The 20059-nt window shown below is 38.7% G+C and overlaps 1 protein-coding gene across 5 annotated transcripts in view; it reads right to left on the bottom strand.

The window, feature by feature from the left end:
- PTPRM (protein tyrosine phosphatase receptor type M) overlaps positions 1-20059 on the bottom strand; it is an 817256-nt gene that overhangs the window by 506255 nt on the left and 290942 nt on the right. For all 5 annotated transcript variants that reach the window (XM_073898518.1, XM_073898514.1, XM_073898515.1 and 2 more), the window contains exon 3: positions 5924-6195. In XM_073898518.1, the coding sequence (XP_073754619.1) occupies positions 5924-6195 (272 nt within the window). The remainder of the gene's footprint in view (positions 1-5923; positions 6196-20059) is intronic.

Genomic DNA, 20059 nt, shown 5'->3' with positions numbered 1-20059 from the left:
CCAAGTTGAGAAAAAACTAGCGGGTAGTAGCCAAAACCCAGCGGGCAATCCTGACCAAAAAGAGAGTGAAGGACAGAACAGAGGGAAGGAGCCCAGTGCGTCAGCCCCCCAGATGGAGTTATCTGGAGCACCTGCTTCCCATGGCAGAAAGTCCAGGGCAGGCTGATACCAGAAGCACTCAGGAAAACCTCACCTTGCATTTTTGTATGACCGTAAGTTCTGGAATGTTCTGGTGGAAAGAAACCCAGTTCACTTTATTTCACCTCTTTTCATGGAAGGATTCATTCCTGTAACCCTTTTTCATTGAGCCCCTTCTGCCTTCCACCAAACACATTTAAGGAGTGACTTAGGGAGAAAGCACTCAGATACTAGCTATTCCCCTTGTTCTGTCTACCATAATCTTAATCTCAATAAACTACCACTATTTATGGAAAGGCTAGAACAGCCTAATTGTGCTTTGCCATTCCTCTTTACACACTGCACTGCCTTTATATTTAGTTCCATAATTAGTGAGGTTCCATAAGTTTAAGTCAGTTGCCCAAACTTGTAAGTAAACAGGGCTGATATTTAAATCAGTTCTGTTGAACCCAAATCACATGTTCTACTATACTACGATGCTACCCATTTCCAAATAATACTATAATATGAAATTCCTTTAAAACAGTTAATTCATTGATCTTATTATATCAAAGCTACTTAATAAAATGTGAAAAGCATCTTTTAGAAATAAAGTGCTATATGAATATAAAATATTTTAACATAGTAATATTTCAAGTATATGTTCACTCTGTATTAATGTTTTAGATCTCTCTATTGTATCTTGCAGCCTAAATTCTCTAATGTAGAGGTGATGTCTGGGGGGAAGCAGATTCCCTGTGCACTGAGAGAAGGTCTCTCAAGGGTCCCACTTCCTTCAGATGTTCATATCCTACTATCTTGTCCTCAGCTTTCTAGCCCAGAAATGGCCTGTTTCCTAAAAATGCCATCATTTATATGTTGACTATTATTAACCATGTTCATGTGACACCAGAATAATATTTTTTATATTTTGTGATTCAAAATGTAATACTGTTGACCCTTGAACAACACAGGCATGAACTGTGTGAGTTTGCTTATACCTGGATTTTTTTCAGTAATGACAGAACAGCACTACAAACGTATTTCCTTTTGAAGTGAAAGACCTATACTCTGAAAACTATAAAACACTGATGAAAGAAATTAAAGATCACACAAACAAATGGAAAGATATCCCATGCTCATGGACTGGAAGAATTAATATTGCTAAATGTCCATATTACCCAACGCAATCTACGGATTGAATGCAGTTCCTACCAAAATACCAACAGCATTTTCATAAAACTAAAACAAATAATACTAAAATTTTCATAAAGCTAAAATAAATAATACTAAAATTTGTATGGAACCACAAAAAAACCCAAAGCAATCTTGAGAATGAAGAACAAAGCTGGAGGTATCACAATTCCAGATTTCAAGCGATACTACAAAGCTGTAGTAATCAAAACAGTATGGTACTGGCACAAAAACAGACACATAGATCAATGGAATGGGATAGAGCCCAGAAATAAAGCACACCTTCATGGTCGATTAATCTGTAACAAAAGAGGCAAGAATATATAATAGGGAAAGTCTTTTCAAAAAATGGTGCTGGGAAAGCTGGACAGCTACATGCAAAAAAAACAAACAAACAAACAAAAAAAACGAGACTGGCCCACTTTCTAACACCATACACACGAAAAGAAATTCAAAATGGATTAAAGACCTAAATGTGAAACCTGAAATCCTTACGATTTTCTTAATAACATTTTTTCTAGCTTATTTAATTATAAGAATAGAGTATTAAGACATATAGCATACAAATGTGTGTTAATCAACTGTTTATGTTATTGGTAAGGCTTCTGATCAACAGTAGGTTATTAGTAAAGTTTTGGGGGAGTCAAAAGTTATACGTGGATTTTTCCAGTGCATGGGGGGTTGGCGCTCCTAACGTCTATGTTGTTCAAGGGTTAACTACAGTCACATAGAGCAGACTCATATCCTTAGACTAGCACAGAACTTCTTACAGATAAATCTATTTGGGAAATTAGTGCTCATGCTCAGGCATGACTCACATTTTTAAGAGCATCAGGATTATGACAACCCTCTTCTCAGGAAAGGCACAATGCGCTGAGGACCACAATATGCAAGGAAGCTCCTTCCTCAGGCAGTGCTGCCCATGCAGAGCCACCTGGTTTTTCTAGCTTTTTTTCTGGTCATCTCCAGTTAGGCTGACACCTTGGGCCAAGGGCGAAAACAGGATTTGGTAGGTGTTTTCCTTCTTATTCACCTTTGGTAATACGGTTTGCCTTTCTCATCCCAAATGGGAAACTTCATTCAGGTCTTACATGGTGATTTTAAGGCCTATTGCTTAGTGTCTGGGAGGTTTCCTGCTGGCAACTCTCTTGTAGCATCTACAGAGTGCCATTTACCTGATAGCTTGTGTTACTATCCAGGTAATGATTTCAATATGTTTACTGCCCAGTAGATAAAGGAGAAATATGCCTTTCACTATGCCTTTACAACTTTAAAAACTAATGTTTGGTTGGAGAGCTCAGAAATTAAACTAACAGGGGCACTTTCAGTGGATCTGAACCCTTTACAGATGTTGATCACCAGATTCTTAAAAACTTAGCAGTGCTGTATTAACGAATCTCTACAAATCCACTTTTTTTAAAAAAGATTTTATTTATTTAAGAGAGAGAGAATGAGAGATAGAGAGCACGAGAGGGAAGAGGGTCAGATCCACTTTTAAATCCAAAGTAAAAAGCTATTCCTAATGAATCAACCAGTGAACCAAAAAGAGATAGTGAGACTTAGGTTCTGATTCGATTTGGTAACTCATGCATTGCTCATTATGTAAGAGATGTAACAGTGGGAAGCAGGTGGGCCTGGGGGATGGGGTCAGAAGTTCACAATGGGGGTGGCAAAATATTTTATTCAAAAGAGCCCAAGAAACGAAGAATTCATTGGAAATCACAATGGCCTAATATATAGGACCACCTCACTTTCAATATAGTTCCAGAATTCCTTTTTAAAGGGGGATCTCCTAAGACCATTAAACTAACTCCTTCCTTTAATTTTAACTGTCTGAGCTAGGTGTGCCAAGGCTGCTATGGACAAATGATGTGTCCCTCCCCATTTTCATATGCTGAGGCCCTGACCACAGTGTGATAATATTTGGAGATGGAGCTTTAGGGAGGTAATTCGGTTTAGATGAGGTCATGAAGGTGGAACCCCCATAGTTATCATCCTAATAAGAAGCAGAGGAGAGACAATAGCTCTTTCTCTCCAGATACACACTCAGAGGAAAGGCTGCTGAGCACCCTCTGAGAAGAGAAGAAGCCAGCCATCTACAAGGCAGGGAGAGGGTCCTCACTAAGAACTGACTCTATGAGAATCCTGCAGGATTTCCAGGCTCTGCAACCATGAACAAAGAATGTCTATCATTTGAGGCACCCAGTCTTTGGTATCTTGTCATAGCCTGAGTTTACACAAAGGCAAAATACAACTTTAAGATCTGGATTGCGGTCAAGGTCAAAACTAAACCAATGCATTGGACTCTGGAGGCTCTGAGGGGCCCAAGAGAGTTCACTCCTAGAGATGCTGGGTAGGCAGTGCTAAGGTGAAAGACAGGAAAATCAGAGCACAGATGAAAAGACCTACTTCTGATCTTGCCTAGAAGTTTGTCCCACTGCCTCCATCCAGCAGATGCCTGGGGGCGAAGGCAGAACCTAATGCAGGTGCCAGGGGGGCAGTGGGAACATCACACACCTACGCCTTCTCTACTTTGGGAAGGTCTCCTCCAAAAGAAGTTTCTAAAAACACTCAGCCTCTTAGCTTAGTCCAGCATATGAAAATCTTTGGAAGCCTAGCTTAACCAAACCCACCTCCCCTGCTCCCATTTTAGTACTATGGATGGAGAAATTTTGTCCCAGAGCCCTATTTTTTTAAATTATACCACTGATTGCTAATATAGTTATAAAAAAGGTTATTTGTTAAATAGGAGATTTTCCCTGTAGAAGAAAAACTTTTTTTTTTTTTTTTTTACTTTACTCTTTGGGGTTTTATACATAAAAACAGTACATATATATGGGAGAAAATTTAGAATATGACTGATAGTATAAATAAAAAAAGTTCAAATCACCTGTTACCCTATTAGCTAGGGAGATACCATTTTTTAATATGTTTATTTCAGCATAGTCTTCATTTTATAATATATATATACACATTATTGTATATATATTTGATCATATAAATATACTTTTAAAATTAAAAAATATAATATGTAAAATTTAAATTGTGGAATTTATTGTTTTATACCAGTTTTTCCACTTAACAACATAACCTTAAGTAGATCATTAAATGGTCTTCCATGACATTATTCTTAATTGTTGCAAAATGCATTTTTGTACTGAGGTAACATAAATTAAACCTCTAATGATGGAAATAATACTGTTTCTGAGTTCTGAGGAAATAATACTGTTTCATGGCAGTTTATAAATAAACTGCCATGAAAATCCTTGTAGTTAATTATTTGCAACCATTCTTCCTTATTTCCTTGGGATGAATTCCTAACAGTAGATTGCTAAATTTAGACCTAACTAAATTTTTAACACTTTTAAAAGAAGTGTACCTTTAAAAGATTTTAACAATTTATGTGTGTACTATTTAACAATTTACATGTGTATTGTTCAAGACACATGAATTTCTCAATCATTAAATTCTAGAAATTGTTGCAGGTAAAAGGGTACACAGACAAATCAGGCACAACAGTGACAGCCCATTTATTCCCATTATCAAATCCAGGGGTAGAGGAACTGGGATTGATGCATCTTCCCTAATAAACACCAAACCTGCAGAATGGATTCCTGGGTGTTGTTCCTGCCATTAGGAAGACAAGCAGCCCTTGAGGAGACTCAGTTTTCCCTTCCCTGAGTCTAGCCAAGCACCTCAATTAAACTGAGAGATGGTCTTGGATCCATGTTCCAGCTGGCTCCTGAGCAAGCCAAAGGAATTAAGAAAGAAAAAGCAAAATATCTCAATCCTCCTAATGAATCCTTTTAGCTTGAAATTAATTGAGTACTCTCAAAATCAAGTTACTTTTTAAAGGTGCTGTGGACAAAAGGAAAAAAAGCACCAAATGCCAGTGTCATGATTTTTCCACCTTTGATCCTGAGTCCGGATGCCTTTGGGATACAAGTCACTCTCTGCCAGAAGGCACATGACGTCAGGGTTGCTTTGGTACCACTTCTGAACTGTTCCTGGCCTCCACCCTTTAGTTACTTTCAATGAGAGCTCCAAGTGGGTGACGTGGGTCTTAACAGAACATCGCGAATAACAGGACAGCAGCCCCACCATGACAAGGGCTTATCCTACATATGTTCTTTTCTTCCCATTGCTTACAGGGATGGCAACAGGACCCTGCACTTTGCTACCTGGTCCATGAGGCTCACTTCTTAATGATTCACTTACTCCTGAGAGCAACTCATGAACAAAGGAGTCTCCTCTTTTAGAATCAAGTGCTATGTCTCTGTGGGTCAGATATGGCCCACTTAATATAGCACTTGCAGACAGCGCTTCCTGCCCTGCTTCAGGTTACTTAAAAGAGCATTTTTGTTTTTATTTTTCTTTTATTTTCTTAAAACAATATATGCATAAACAAGTTTGAAAGGTGTTCTTTACTCATTTCCCAAGGTAACATACAAAGACTTAATATACTCCCTATCAAATAGCACAAGCTTCCCTAACATCAGTATTAAAAAAATACCTACACTTCTTATACATTCTCTGATTATACTAATACAAAAACTGTATTTTCAGAAGTTAGAAGATGCATCAAAACAGGAAATGAAAACAAAGAGCATACCTGATAAAAATTAGGCCAGAATGTACTAATGGCCAGTTCTGCCCTGTTCCACGTGCGGGTAGGGTCTCCAGATATGTTCCAGATAGGATTCCCCAAAGGCCCATTATTGACCTTCACATAGACATTGAGTAACCCAGGAGCAGTGTTACTCTTGCTGGATACAAAATAGTGAAAATCAATGCAATGGGTGTCGTTTTCTTTCAGCTGAGGTAAGAGGAGGTGGGCTCTCTGCCCCTCAGGTCTCCCAGATGTGTTCACCAGCATGAAAGAGCCTGTGGAAAGAAAATCAAAGGAGAGTTACAACCAGAAACACTACTTTCTGGTCATCTCTCAAAGTCACCATCATTTACGTGGTGGGTTGACACTGCAATGCCACGTATCTTACTTAGGCTTTGAGAGCCCTATCTCTTTCACACCTTTTCACCTCAAAGAATTCTCAAGATCAGTGAATAGAAAGTTCCCTTGAAATTACTGCATTTAGTCTCCTAAGTAACAAAAATATGCATAATTTGCTATCTTGCACTGATCATCTGGTAGTCACTAGCCACATGTGGCTATTTACATTAAAATTAAGTAAAAACCCATAATATTAAAAGCTTAGGTCCTCAGCCACACTAGCCACATTTCAAGTGCTGAATGGGCTCGTGTGGCTGATTGCTACCACACTGGGAAGCACAGATATTGAACGTTTCCATCATCTCAGAAAGTGCTATGGGACAACACTATTCTCTAACAGCTCCACCATTTGGCAATTGCAGCCCCTTTAATATTCTCGTGCAACCTGGAGAAAGAGAGACACATTGGCCTGATTTGTGGAATCTTAGAAGACTTCACAGGCCCTATGATGTTCCTTGTTGCTAATAAATCATAACTTTCTTGCAGTTCATTGCCACCACCCCTCCCCCATTGCCATAACAAATGACTTCTTGATAGTGGAGGTGTTTTCATGACCAGTATGACCGAGCCTACTGATGCAGTCATTGTGCCAATCAGAGGATGGTCATGCTCAGAAATCTCTATGAGCAATGTGTATCTTTACATCCACAGCACCAGCCCACCCATGACTGTTGAAGTGTTTCCACATGGATCCAAGCTTTCCAGATACCCTGGCATCAGCTGTATCACTCGGGCCCTCCCCATGTCTAAGATCAATAGAAATGGCAATTAAAATAATTGTATGAATTTTATATATCGTATATTTGCTTTCATCTTTCTTTATGTAAATATAAAGTCTTTATGTAAATATAAAGAAAGATAAAAGCAAAATGTTTGAGATAAAAGGGAAAACAGAATATCATAAAGCATTTTTGGCAGACAGGAAAAAATGTATTGAAACTCTGAGGGGAAAGAACACCTAAATTTGGAACATAAAGATGAAAAAAGAAATACTATTCACATATGGTTGGATTCATGCTTTCTACTGGAAGGAGGAGACTATTCCCCAGTTAAGTATTCTTTTTAAAATTTCCCTTATTGTGAACCATAATTTTCAAGGACATTTGTGTGTGTGTGTATGTATGTATGTATGTTTGTGTGTGTATGTATCTTAGTACACACTCAACAGATACCAAAAACATACATACACTACTAGAACAAGTGTAGATTTTTTTTCTTGTCTACAAGCTGTGACTTCCTAAGCAGCAAAAGAAGACCGCCTTTCCCAGAGAATTATTATGAGAACAAAATAAAAAACCCAAATGTAGGCGTATCTTTTATAAATTAATAGGCTACTGTTAAGGGATCAATATCAGACAATGTTTACCCTCGGCTGTTACTCCTATAGTGTCCCTGTGTAAGGGGAGCTGGGGGTAATGGCATTCAAGATAAACAGGAACTGAGTCACAGAGAGATCAGGAAGCTGTTTATCCAGGTTTTAGGATGAGTTCGTGGTCAAACCAAAACTTCGAGCCTCTGAGCTTCCAGCCCACTACTCACCCTGTTACACTCCAATAACACCATGTTTCTTCATGTGCCGTTTGAGCGTATATGAAGAAAACAAAACCCCTTCACGACAGTGAAGGAAAATTACAGTCACTCTTTGAAAACAGAGCAATTTTTCAAAAGATGAATGTTATGCACCTGGAAATATGAAAGCCAAGCCACAAGGGAAGGGCTATCTATGGAACATATATTCCAGTGATAAGGAAGAACTACAAATGTGACTTAAGAATGAGTTGGGGGGCACAGAGAGGGGACAGGTGGCAAGAGAACATCAGTGAAATGATTCAGGTTAGCTAGAGTCTATAAAATGTAAAAAAAAAAATCTTCAAAATATGCAGGGTAGACCAACCCCATCACAAATCTAAAGCTGGCTGTTGGTGTTTATAACATGACTTAAAAATCGTACTTTTCTCTTCTGAGTAAATATAAGCAGATCTATTCTGTATTTGATCACGTGGGGCTCTGTTACCTGCAACATAGTTACAATGTATGTTCCTACCTACAGGGCCGACCATGACATGGCCTTAAGGTCAACGCTGAATCACCAAAACCTTTAGTACAAGAAAAGTATTTCTTGCAGTGTTTCCATCAGTGAAACTCAGGCAGCCATGGATGGTAAACAGGGCAATAGGCAAAGGACGGCAAAAGCATGTTTTTCCTGTGTCCTGCGACATTGAGTTTGGATGCCTGGATGAAGCTGAAACAGACAAGTCTCTTTTTCACATGTTGGTATAAACTGGAAAGCTTCCTACCATTACTGTTCAGGGAATCACCAGGAATCCCTAAAATACTATTCCCCTAGCTGTGCAACCAATCCTCCATATTATACCGTTCCAGCACAAAATGCTCTCTCAGCTGTTTGAGCTGTCTAATGTATACAGAAATTTTTAACTTGAGGTCAAGGTGAAATTCAGGTGTTATAAGTTATAAATACACAAATGATCGTAATTTTTATACTCCTTTCTCCTTTTTAACCTTTTTGGCCCAGAAAATACAGTCTGTTTTGTTACCTGGGTATGCTTCTGTAATGCAGATTAGCTCAAATGGGATTAGCAAATAGGGGCATGACATCCATCCAACACAGAAGTCCCTTGGGTTCATGTGTGACTTTTGGCAGGACATTAAAGTTTTTGAGTGATCTCAATAAAGGGCTACATGATGACCTTTGAACAAAGCTCCAGTCCCACACAAGTGCCTTCACTCAGGGGAGGAAGTGGCAAGAAGTTTAGTGGTTTCTGTGAAGCTGTCTGGGAAACTGCAAGAACAGAGAAAGAAACTGTGGAGCTTTGGCTCACCTGCTGAGTTGAAAAGGAAAGAACATTGACTGAGGAAGAAGACAAATCCAGGATCCTATTTTTAGGCTGGCAGAAGTGATCTCTATTAGAAGGGACTGACTTGCAGTAGAAAGACGAAGCCAAAGCCTCAGGGTACAGGGCGAAGAACGAAGTCACTGGGATTCTGAAGGCCAGATGGAAATTGGTGGGACCGGTCTTTTTAGAAGGGCTGTTACTGTTTTTGTTGGTTCTCCAGCTAGAGAGCTATTGCATAGATTTTGAGTGGCCAGCCCGAACCCCGTTTTTCTCACAAAATCTATCACTTTCAGTGTATGATTCTGCGAAATGAGTCAGAGATCTTCCAAGAACACAAGTGTGGTGTTGGAGGATGCACCAGCTCTATCCACACCATCTTCTTCACCTGTTCTGGCTTCAGGAAGCAATTCTGCTCGGACTGGTCACAAGCAAAGTTCTTCTTCCTTTCAACAGTTAGGAAGCCACCTGAGCAGCACTATGGTCAACACACACATGTTTTTGGAAGAATAGTCTCCCTTTTCCAAGCCCCTTCCCTGGGGTCTGGTCACCTGAGAGTTCCTTTTTTTTTTCTCCTCCACAGTCTCTCAATTGGTATTTTTATGTAGCCCCCATAATTAATGATTAATGTATAAAGGCACTTAGAACAATGCTTGCCAAATAGCACAAGTTCAAAAATTGTGGGTGATGAGTATTAATATTACTCTGTTTTCCTCATACTTCATCCAAATGCGTGGCTTCTCTAAATTATCTTCAGTTCTTTAGCAGATATATTTCCACCTGCCCACTTTACAACCTTCCTGGTCCTATCCTATTTCATCTAAATGATAATTTTTAAGTTTCCTCTCTTTATGAGAGAGGAACTTTAGTATTGAAGGGTTACAAAACCTTCAACAAAGTTGATCTTGCCTCTATATTTAAGCTCTGGGAAGGGGATATTTATTTCTATGTGTGGTCATGAGGACTTACCCTCATGGCTTCGAATAAGAGAAGATGACATTTCAGCCAATGCAAGTATTTCCTGACAGTGCTACATTATTGTCTTACGGTGAGTTTACATGAGAAAGTGTGAACACTTATATTTAGCACAGTCTGGCAAACCCAGATTCCTGGGGGTAAACGCACAGTTGTGCATACAGAAATGGCAGGTGGGAGGGAAGAAATGCCTTTTAATTGAATTTATCACCTATAGGCTATGAAAGGAAAGTCAACTCGCCAATGTTTAAAGGATCCAAGGCATTTATATTCAGTTTTAGACTATTAAGTCTGTTTTTAAAAATATCCCTATATGGCTGAATGTTTAATTTTCACCTCCTGCTTCAATGTTTTGACTGTGAGGAAATGCATTTTCAAAGACTAATTGGGTCTCCCTCAGTATGTACTTCCTTACCTCAATTTTTTTTCCCCAACAAATAACACTCCACCTGGTCAAATAAATAAAGGAAATCAGAATTCAAATTAGCATAGAAATTCTGTTTGTGTTCGAATAACAAAACACCCTTAAGTCACAAGTGAGGAAGCAGAGACTATAACATTGCAGGCAAATGAAAAGAACTCCACCTAACAGAGCTGGCTTCAAAAGGGGCAGTTTTTAAAGCACGCTTTGAAGGTCTTTAAGAATAATTATTTTGGTTCTCTGAAAAGGAAAACTCCATTATGAGAACATGCAATATTCACATTCTTGAATTTTCGGGTGAATTAAATTTAGCTTAATCATATCCACTGGCAAATGCTTTTGATTGGACTATCTTCCATCATTGTTTGTGACAGTGGCAATAGCTAGATAAAATTAGTTATTCCCTTCTACCCCATCATTAAAATTTGCATCCGTGAGGTAGAGGCTCTAGATATTTAAAAGCTAAGGAAATTGCGTGAATTCTCTTCGTACTTTTCAAAAACTTTGTGTGCCCAACAAAAAAGGGAGCATTTTCCATCATCCAGCAGGAAGAGAGAATTATGTGCATTATTAAATACTTTGGCTGGTGGAGAAGCAGCATTTTATGAACTTGAGAGGGAGCAGATCTTCCACCCCAAATGTGTCTCTTTGGCATGGGGATTATTTTAAGCTGGTTATTCTTTTTTTTTCTTTCTCTCTTTTTTAAAATTCTTTATTTAAATTCAAGTTAGTTAACATATAGTGTATTATTAGTTTCAGGGGTAGAATTTAGTGATTCATGAGTTGCATATAACACCCAGTGCTCATTACAGCAAGTGTCCACCTTAATGCCCATCACCCAGTTGCCCCATCCCCCCACCTACACCCCCTCCAGCAACCCTCAGTTTGTTTCCTAAAGTTCAGTGTCTCTTATGGTTTGCCTATTTTCATCTTATTTTATTTTTCCTTCCCTTTCCCCTTTGTTCCTCTGTTTTGTTTCTTAAATTCCACATATGAGTGAGATTGTATAATTGTCTTTCACTGACTTGTTTCACTTAGCCTAATACCCTGTAGTTTCCATCTATGTCATTGCAAACAGCAAGATTTTATTCTGATGGCTGAGCAATATTCCATTGTGTGTGTGTGTATGTGTGTGTGTGTGTATGACATCTTCTTTATCCATTCATCTGTCAGTGGACATCTGGGCTCTTTCCACAGTTTGGCTATTGTGGACATTGCTGCTCTAAACACTGGGGTGCATATGCCCCTTCGAATCACTATGTTTGTTTCCTTTGGATGAATACCTAGTAGTAGTTGGTTATTCTCAAGAAACAGCACAAACAGGCAAAGCTCTCAAAACTGAGTAGAAGTTATCCTTGCCTGAGAGACACTTATCAGGAGAAGCTCCGTTTGTAACAGTGTCTTCCTTTCTGTACCAGGAAGAGGGGAATAACCAAATTTCTAGAAACTCTTGTCAATGAAGAAAAAGACTTAAATTTACATAACAACCTTAGTTGTTGACTGTGCTTTTCCTTCCCAGACTCGCCACCTCCAACATCCTCTGTCTTTAGCTGAAGATAGTATTCAAGTTGATGGCTTCAGCCATTTCAGAAAGTTCATTTTCTAGTGTCTCTCCCACATACACAGCAAGTATACATAATATTAACCTTCTGTTTGCTTTCTCCTGTTAACCTGTTTTATATTAATTTAATTATAAGACCAGCCAAAGAACCTAGAAGGTGCAGAGGTGCAAAATTGGCCACCCCACTGTGTGTCTCTTTGCATATAGATTATTTTGAAGAAATGGAAGGCTCAGGAAGAAACTTTGACCTTCCCCCTAAATGCCTAAGAGAATTTAGATAGAGGAGCTGCTCCGGTAGGTAAGCCAGCACCATAGGTAATTACTGTATAATATGAACTAGGTGTAGTGGACAGGGAGGAACTTAGAAAAGTCTGTTTGTTGACATTCCTCTCTGTTTGTTGACAAGTCCCAAACACTTGTTTGCTGAACATTTACTCTTTTCATCTTCCTGTGTATTGTCTTTCCTCTCTTTGAAGTCCCTGACAGCCTCCCCCTTCTCCTTAGCTCTGAAGGGCACATAAGCCTCAACTGCCTGACTGCCTGTGGGCTTCATATTCTTATGGAACCCCCCGTACATATGTAATTAAGTTTTATTTTCTCTTGTTAATCTGTCTCATGTCAATTTAATTCTTAGACCAACCAAAAAAACCTTGAAGCTCAGGAGGAAATTTTTCCTCCCTGACAAAGGCAAGAAGGGAAAATTTCCCACCCCCACAAATATTAATGCCACTATAAAATTCACTTCTTAAGCCTCTTAATTTTAGTAAAAGCACACTGATCATTGGCCTTTCTCTTACTTTGGCTGTTTTGTCTTCTTCTTCTTCTTTTTTTTTTTTTTGAAGACCATGTCTTCAAATTTGTAGATTTAAAATCCAAAAGCTAAACAGAAAGCTTACAAGTTGCATCTTTGTAGGTGTACATCCTGCCTCTAGTTTACAGGGCCATTCTTTTTTCTTCTGACCTATTATATACACCAGTTGTAACAATTCAGTTATCTAGAGAAGTGCTTCTCGAACAATCTACGATAAAGGACCATTTTTGAAAAAATATTTGACACATCTCAGATCAAATGTATGTAAAATGCAATAAACATGGATTTCCAAAAAAGAAGAAAAAGACATGCAAAACACAAGCCCAAATTTGTTATTATATTAAATAAATGTAAAAACACTGTCAAATTTCTATAAAATATTCTAAAGACTTGCTCTCAATTTCTGTAGGGGTCATGGGCAGGAACAATGTGCTGACCAGCTCTGATGTGCACATCACACCAAGTGGCACAGGCTTGAAGTTCGAACTGTACAGCGTACTGGGTTCCCAAGTACCCAAGCGTACATTTTTTTCTTAACGTGGGAGAAAAAGACTGAGACTGACAAGTTGAAAGAAAGGAAGGAAAGAAAATTCTCTGGTTTCTTAACCCAAAGAGGAAGGCTATCAAAAGCCAAGCCCTTTGCCTGCGAAAGAAATTGGTCAAAGAAGACACAAAGGAAGAATGGGAAGCAAGCAGAGAGAGAAGAGGCAAACATAATCATGGGGAATGGAAAGGTAGCAGCAAGGCTGAATTCAGAAAAGAACCAGGTTTGAGGCATGGAAGAGAGGGAGACAGCTCCAAGAACATATCTTGGCTGTTCTTAAGGAGAAAAGGAGAATGCAGGGGAGTCAAATGTGCCAGCCAGTGCTTGGGCCAGGGGCTGCATGTATGCCATCTCATTAAATCCCCCCAACAATAAAGACCCACAGAAATACAGAGAACAGTTCGCTCATCAAAGGGTCCACCAACAGCATCTGATGGAGCTAAAGGGAATCTGAATTTTTCACATTCAGACTCTAAATGCAATGCTCTAAAACCAATATTTTTCAAACACGTGGCCCCATCATGGTACCAAAATATTGTATGTGCACCCCAGGATATGTGTGTGATGTTATGTGTGCATACCTACATTATATACATACACACACAAACATACATACTTAGACACAAAACTTCCAGGAAGAAATGTTTTTCTTGTGTATGTGTATTATACTCACGTTCCCTATTCTACTATTTCATTTTGCAATGTACAGAAGTAAAAGAATGCTGGGCGCAAGCAACCCACAACTGATTCCACAGTCCACGGATACTTTAAGATCAAACCGCAACTCCTCTCCCAATAACCAAAACGAACAAGATCTACACTGTGCTCTGCCACCTTCATAAGAGAGCTGTGTATTTTTAATTTGTAATTTTAAATTTGATCTCATCCTTCAAATACCAAAAAACCAAATTACATCCCTCCTCCTGCTCCCTCAGCCAGCACTAACAATGGTCCTAAAGAATAAGTCTTTTCTGATGAGAAACCTTGTGAAATAAGGAAGTTGAAAGCCTGTGGAGAAATAAATGAACTCAGGGAGCAAAGCTCCAAGGGAACAAAGCCTCTGCGGGGAGGTGCCACCATCACTTTAAAAACACTTATTAGCACCCATTCCAGCCTGATGAAACCACATCCATAGCCACATCTGTATTCTGCAGACCAGGTGTCATGCATCCTTCTTCAGCTAACTGCCTCTTCTATGCCCCTCTCAAAAATGTCCCCTGGTACAAACATGAAATATTTATTTTGCAACCACTAGAGAGTACAACCTTAATTAAAAAAATTATTTTTTCACCCAAATATCATATCCACCTTTCTATTTTGCCCTCTCTCTTCTTGTCTTTCTCTTGGATTCTCCAATATTACAAATGGCGAGACCATTTGTTAGGTGCACTAATTTTGGCCACAGTCCTAATATGCTGGTGAACATACAGTAAGATGGTAAAGAAGTAACACCATTTCACAGGAATGCCCCAGCAAAACTGCCTAATTAACTGTGCTACTTCCTCACTTCCCCAGTCCAGGTGGCACTCTCACTGGGAGAAGGGGAGGGGACGGGCCCATCTGGCAGGAGCCTTCTTACAAGTCAGACCAGCTAGGACCCAGCACTCTGCTCTCCCCAAGGGAATGCCACAGCAATCTAGGTGCTATAAAATTAATAATAACCATAGTTAAAGCATAGCATACACCTAAGTAAGAAGCATCATAAACATAGCATATACCGAAAATGCGCGTAAAACACTTGCTTCAAGATATTTATATCAAAGACCCAAAAGATATGCAATTGTCAGCTTAGTGATTCAGAGCATAACTGAATGGGTATTTATATTATTTATTATTCATAAAATACTGAGCTGCCCAAAATAAATTCATTCACCTTACCTGGTCACTTTTAGCCACAGTGGGATACATCTGAGCACCCATTATATACTGGGCATTTTGAAAAATATGAACAATAAAACCTGGACCAATTCCTCCAGCAAGAACCTCCTCACAGCTTAGCTGTAATCATATTTTAGATATTTTGTATTCAGCACAGAAAAAAAAAATGCACAGAATTAACAAGTCTGATCCATTACATTTACCAATATTTACATGAACCACAATCTCAAGGGCCTGTAAAATTTGTGGATTTAGAACTGTCAACAAGTAACTGTTCTAAAAAAAGTTTTGAGACAGGAAACGAAAAATAAAATAAGATAAAAACAGAGAGGGAGGCAAACCATAAGAGACTCTTAATCATAGGAAACAAACTGAGGGCTGCTGGAGGGGAGAGGGGTAGGAGGGATGGGGTAACTGGGTGACGGACATTAAGGAGGGCATGTGATGGAACGAGCACTGGGTGCTATGCAACTGATGAATCACTGAACTCTACCTCTTTTTAATATACTATTGTGTTTTATTTATATATATATAAATATACATAAATATGTAAATAAATAAATATTTAATATATTTAAATATTAAATATATTTAATATATAGTGTATTAATATATAATACACTATATATTAACTAAATTGAATTTAAATAAGAAATTTAAAAAAAAGAAGAAGGAATGAAGAGGCTCAGGGCAAATGGAGGATACTCTGGGGGTTCCATCCAGAGAAGTAATGTGCTCTCCTTTCATAAGAAAAGTAAAGCTTTACTGAGAACTAACTCATGTTACAGCATATCATCCAAACCGCTTTCCTGCTTTAGCTGGAAAATACTTTGTGTGTGCTTTGTAATTTCCAAGTAAAAAACAAACACAGAGTAAAGCAAACACAACCTTTTAACTATCTGCTGACGCTAATGACTGTATCTTGGGAAATAAGCCACAAGTACGATGGAGAAGTGACAGGTATACTGTTCAGAACTTTCTTAAGAGACTGCTTAATTTCCCATACGTCAAGTTTTTTATTGACTGACATCTTTAGAAACGAGTTCGTTTTTGTTCTAAATCCCAGAACGACACAAAAAGTCACAATATAAGCGTCTGCCTAAATTACTGTTGAATTAGAGATGATTTTTATTTTCACATGTATTATCCGCTAACAGGCTAAACCATGTCTTGCTTTAAGAAGAAATTATACAGTTAGCTTCTACAGAAAATGTAAACCAAACTTTAACTGTTTTAAAAATGCATCATCTTTGACATTTTCAGTTTAACAGAAACCTGCTGGTGGTACTCAAGAGGAGTTTAGCTAAATCATTCTTTGTTATAAAAAATATTCCTCCAAAACACTCTAAGAGTTCTGTTAACATCCATGATTGAGAGCTCCCCATAATCCCGAAGAAGGAACCAAAGATTCTGCTGAAGATGTTTCATTAGTCTGGCTGGGGTCTGAAGCCAGAGCCACACAGGGACCCGCACTGCCTGATCAGAGGGCAGAAAGGTGTTATCAAAACTCGACAAGGTGAGTCGGGAGGGGAAATTAAACTGGCCTCCACATGGAACTGACGATAGAATATCAAATTTATAAATGATCAAAACAGTCTGGAATTTAAGGACTCTGTTGAATTAATCAGCAGCAACATCAGTATAACAATAAATAAATAACAAATGATATGAAGAGGCAATTTGCACCAGCAAAAATACAATTAGTGAAGAGACGTCTGGGAAAATATTCATCTTCACCACTAAATCACGAAATTTAAATGAAAGAAAACGTCAGATACGATTTTAAATGTAAGCTTCTGAGATACGTAAAACTTTCCTGACCACATGTTTGAGAGGTTCTGGTGAAGCTCCTGCCCGTGTTCAGAAAGGAAGCACTGTCATTGATTATAGAATTCCAGTAGTAAAGACCATAAAGACAGTCATGCTCGAAATCTCACCTACAAATCTTACTTAGCCTTATGTGACCTTATGAAAAGCACTCTAAACCTGAGCTGACTCAAGGACAGTGTGAAAAAAGAAGAGCACCTTGTTTGAATGACCTTCTGGGGGTCAGGGGGACTAGTGCAGGTCAAGTCCTCATCCTGGTGCAGGATAGGACACGGGGGCTCCCTGGGCTTGGTGGGGAGAGCTGAGCTCTGCAGCCACATAAGCTGTGTTTGGATAGTGACTCAGCCATGTATTGGATGCCACTGAGTAGGTTAGCGAACTCCACTATGCCTCGGTTTCCTAACCTAGGACGTAAGGATAAAACTGTTCCCATTTCAAAGAGGCTGTTCAGTGATTAAATGAGATAATTCACATAGAATCCTTCTTAGCAGAGTGCCTGGCACATACACAGTAGGTATGTGCCAAAGTTTGGCCAAATGTATGTGGCCTTAGCTTAGCAAGATGAAATAGCTGGATGCCTACTTCAAGGTAGTTACGTGTATCAATGACCACATGATTACACAGCCTGCCCCCATCCATAGCTATTCAATGTAATGAAGTCAGTGATACAAATCAAGTCTGCCATTTGGATTTATTTTCAACATCCAAACATTAATTTTCAAATATATGTAATCATTCTAGATATAACTCAAGGTGAAAAATCTAACATGATTAAATGTTAAAGTTTTACCAAGTCCACTGAATTATAAATATATGTTTTTTATTACAAGAACAAAATGCGGGGCGCCTGGTGGCTCAGTCGGTTAAGTCTCCTACTCCTGATTTTGGCTCAGGTCATGATCTCAGGGTCGTGAGACAGAGCCCCATGACTGGTTCTGGGCTCAGCATGGACTCTGCTTGAGATTCTCTCTCTCTCCCTCTGCCTCTGCCCCTCCCCTGCTCATGTGTGCTCTCGCTCTCTCCAAAAATAAATAAATAAAATCTAAAAAAAGAATGTTACAATAATTAATGGTGATTGTGAAAGCTATTAATTGCATTTATAAAACTATTAAAAACTTTCAAATAGTTACACAGGTAAATATATTGGCTATTAATATGAGGAGTAACAACAGCAAACATATATATAATATTTAATATGTACCAGGCATTCTTCTAAGTGCTGTACATATAGTAACCCTTTTAAATCTTTCAGAAGACAAGAAAGCTGAGGTGTACAGAGGTTAAGTAACTTGTTCAAGGTCTTGCAGCTAGTTAAGTGGCAGATGTGAGATATGACCCCAGGCAAAGTAACTCAGTCTGTGCTCATGAGTATGATACCATGCTGCCTCTCAGTTTTGAAGCAGTACATTAGTTAGATTTTATTTTATTTTTAGATAATTTTAGGAAGAACATTAAATCCTCTTGAGTCAATACATATATACCATATATAGTATAGTGTGTATTTTATATATATACAAATATATACATAGATATATACAGATACATAGATGTATCTCTCTATATAAAATACACACATACACACACACATACACGTGTGTATAAAGAAGTAAAGTACAATTCTGAGAAACTTAAGGCTACAAGGGAAAAGGAAAACTTGCTCACTATCAGGTAAACAAGTCCCAGCTAGTCTGCTAGAGGAAGGGGACCCTGTGAAGCGGAGATACACCCAGCCCCAGTCGACCCTACAGCTTATTGCTGATGCGTGAAGGAGCCCAGCCAAGAATAGCCACGCATAGCCCCCAGATCAGCAGAACCACTCAGCTGAACCCAGCCCAAATTATTGACACACAGAATTGTCAGCTATGGGTACTATTTTAAGACACCGAGTTTGGGGGGCACCTGGGTGGCTCAGTCGGTAAAGCATCGGACTTCTGATTTCCACTCAGGGCGGGATCTCAGGGGTGTGAGCCTGAACCCTGCCTCAGGCTCCATGCTGGGCAAGGAGCCTACTTAAGATTCTCTCTTCTCCTCTCCCTCCCCTGCCCCCTCTCTAAAATCAAATAGACAAACAAGCAAAAAGATACCAAGTTTGAGGACAGTGTGTTATGTAGCCAAAGCTAATAATATCTGTTTGAATCTAGGTGAGGCGTGCACAGATATGTTTTCTACCCTGTGTATTATAAATGTTTTCATAATTGAAGTTTATAAAAAGCTAACAGTATCTTAAAAGGCCACACACTTATTCCACTCAGGTAATATTGTATTTCCTTCAAAACTCTATTTTATACATACAAATGTACATTTACATACCTGAGGTGAGTGCTTTTTTTAGCCTTTTCCTGTATTTTTTCAAAAAATAATAACCTGATATGTTTCTCTGCAGTGTGTTTTGTCCTTAAATCAATAATATAACATAGACAAGTCTTTAGGCCAAAATGGACATATGGACCCAGCTCCGTGTTTTTAATACCCACTACTACAAAGTATCCTCCAATAAAATAGCCATCCATACGAATATACTGAGATTTTTATTTCTGTAGAATAGGGTCCTGCTGGCCCAATTTCCTGGCCAAAAGTGATATGTATATTTAATTTTCCAATGTTTTGATTCATTGGATATAAATACTAAATAATTGCTCCAGACATGAAAAGAGTAACTTTTTATTTATTAATGATAATGGTCAGTGTTTACATAAAGTGGCTCTATTACTTTAGCTTACACCAGACTGGCTGATGGGACAGTGGGTTTGAGCCCAAAGGAAGCTGTCTTGTGGCCTTCTCAGTTCTAACTATGGCCATGACAGTGACTTCCTCTTCACATGATCACTGTTGTTGCCACTGAATCTCTACTGCATGCTTGCTATGTGCTCC

This window comes from Callorhinus ursinus, unplaced genomic scaffold, assembly GCF_003265705.2.
Source record: "Callorhinus ursinus isolate GAN/ISIS: 27379988/994484 unplaced genomic scaffold, GSC_fseal_2.0 scaffold11, whole genome shotgun sequence".
NCBI classification, from domain to species: domain Eukaryota; kingdom Metazoa; phylum Chordata; class Mammalia; order Carnivora; family Otariidae; genus Callorhinus; species Callorhinus ursinus.
This window is presented reverse-complemented; position numbering and strand designations above follow the sequence as displayed.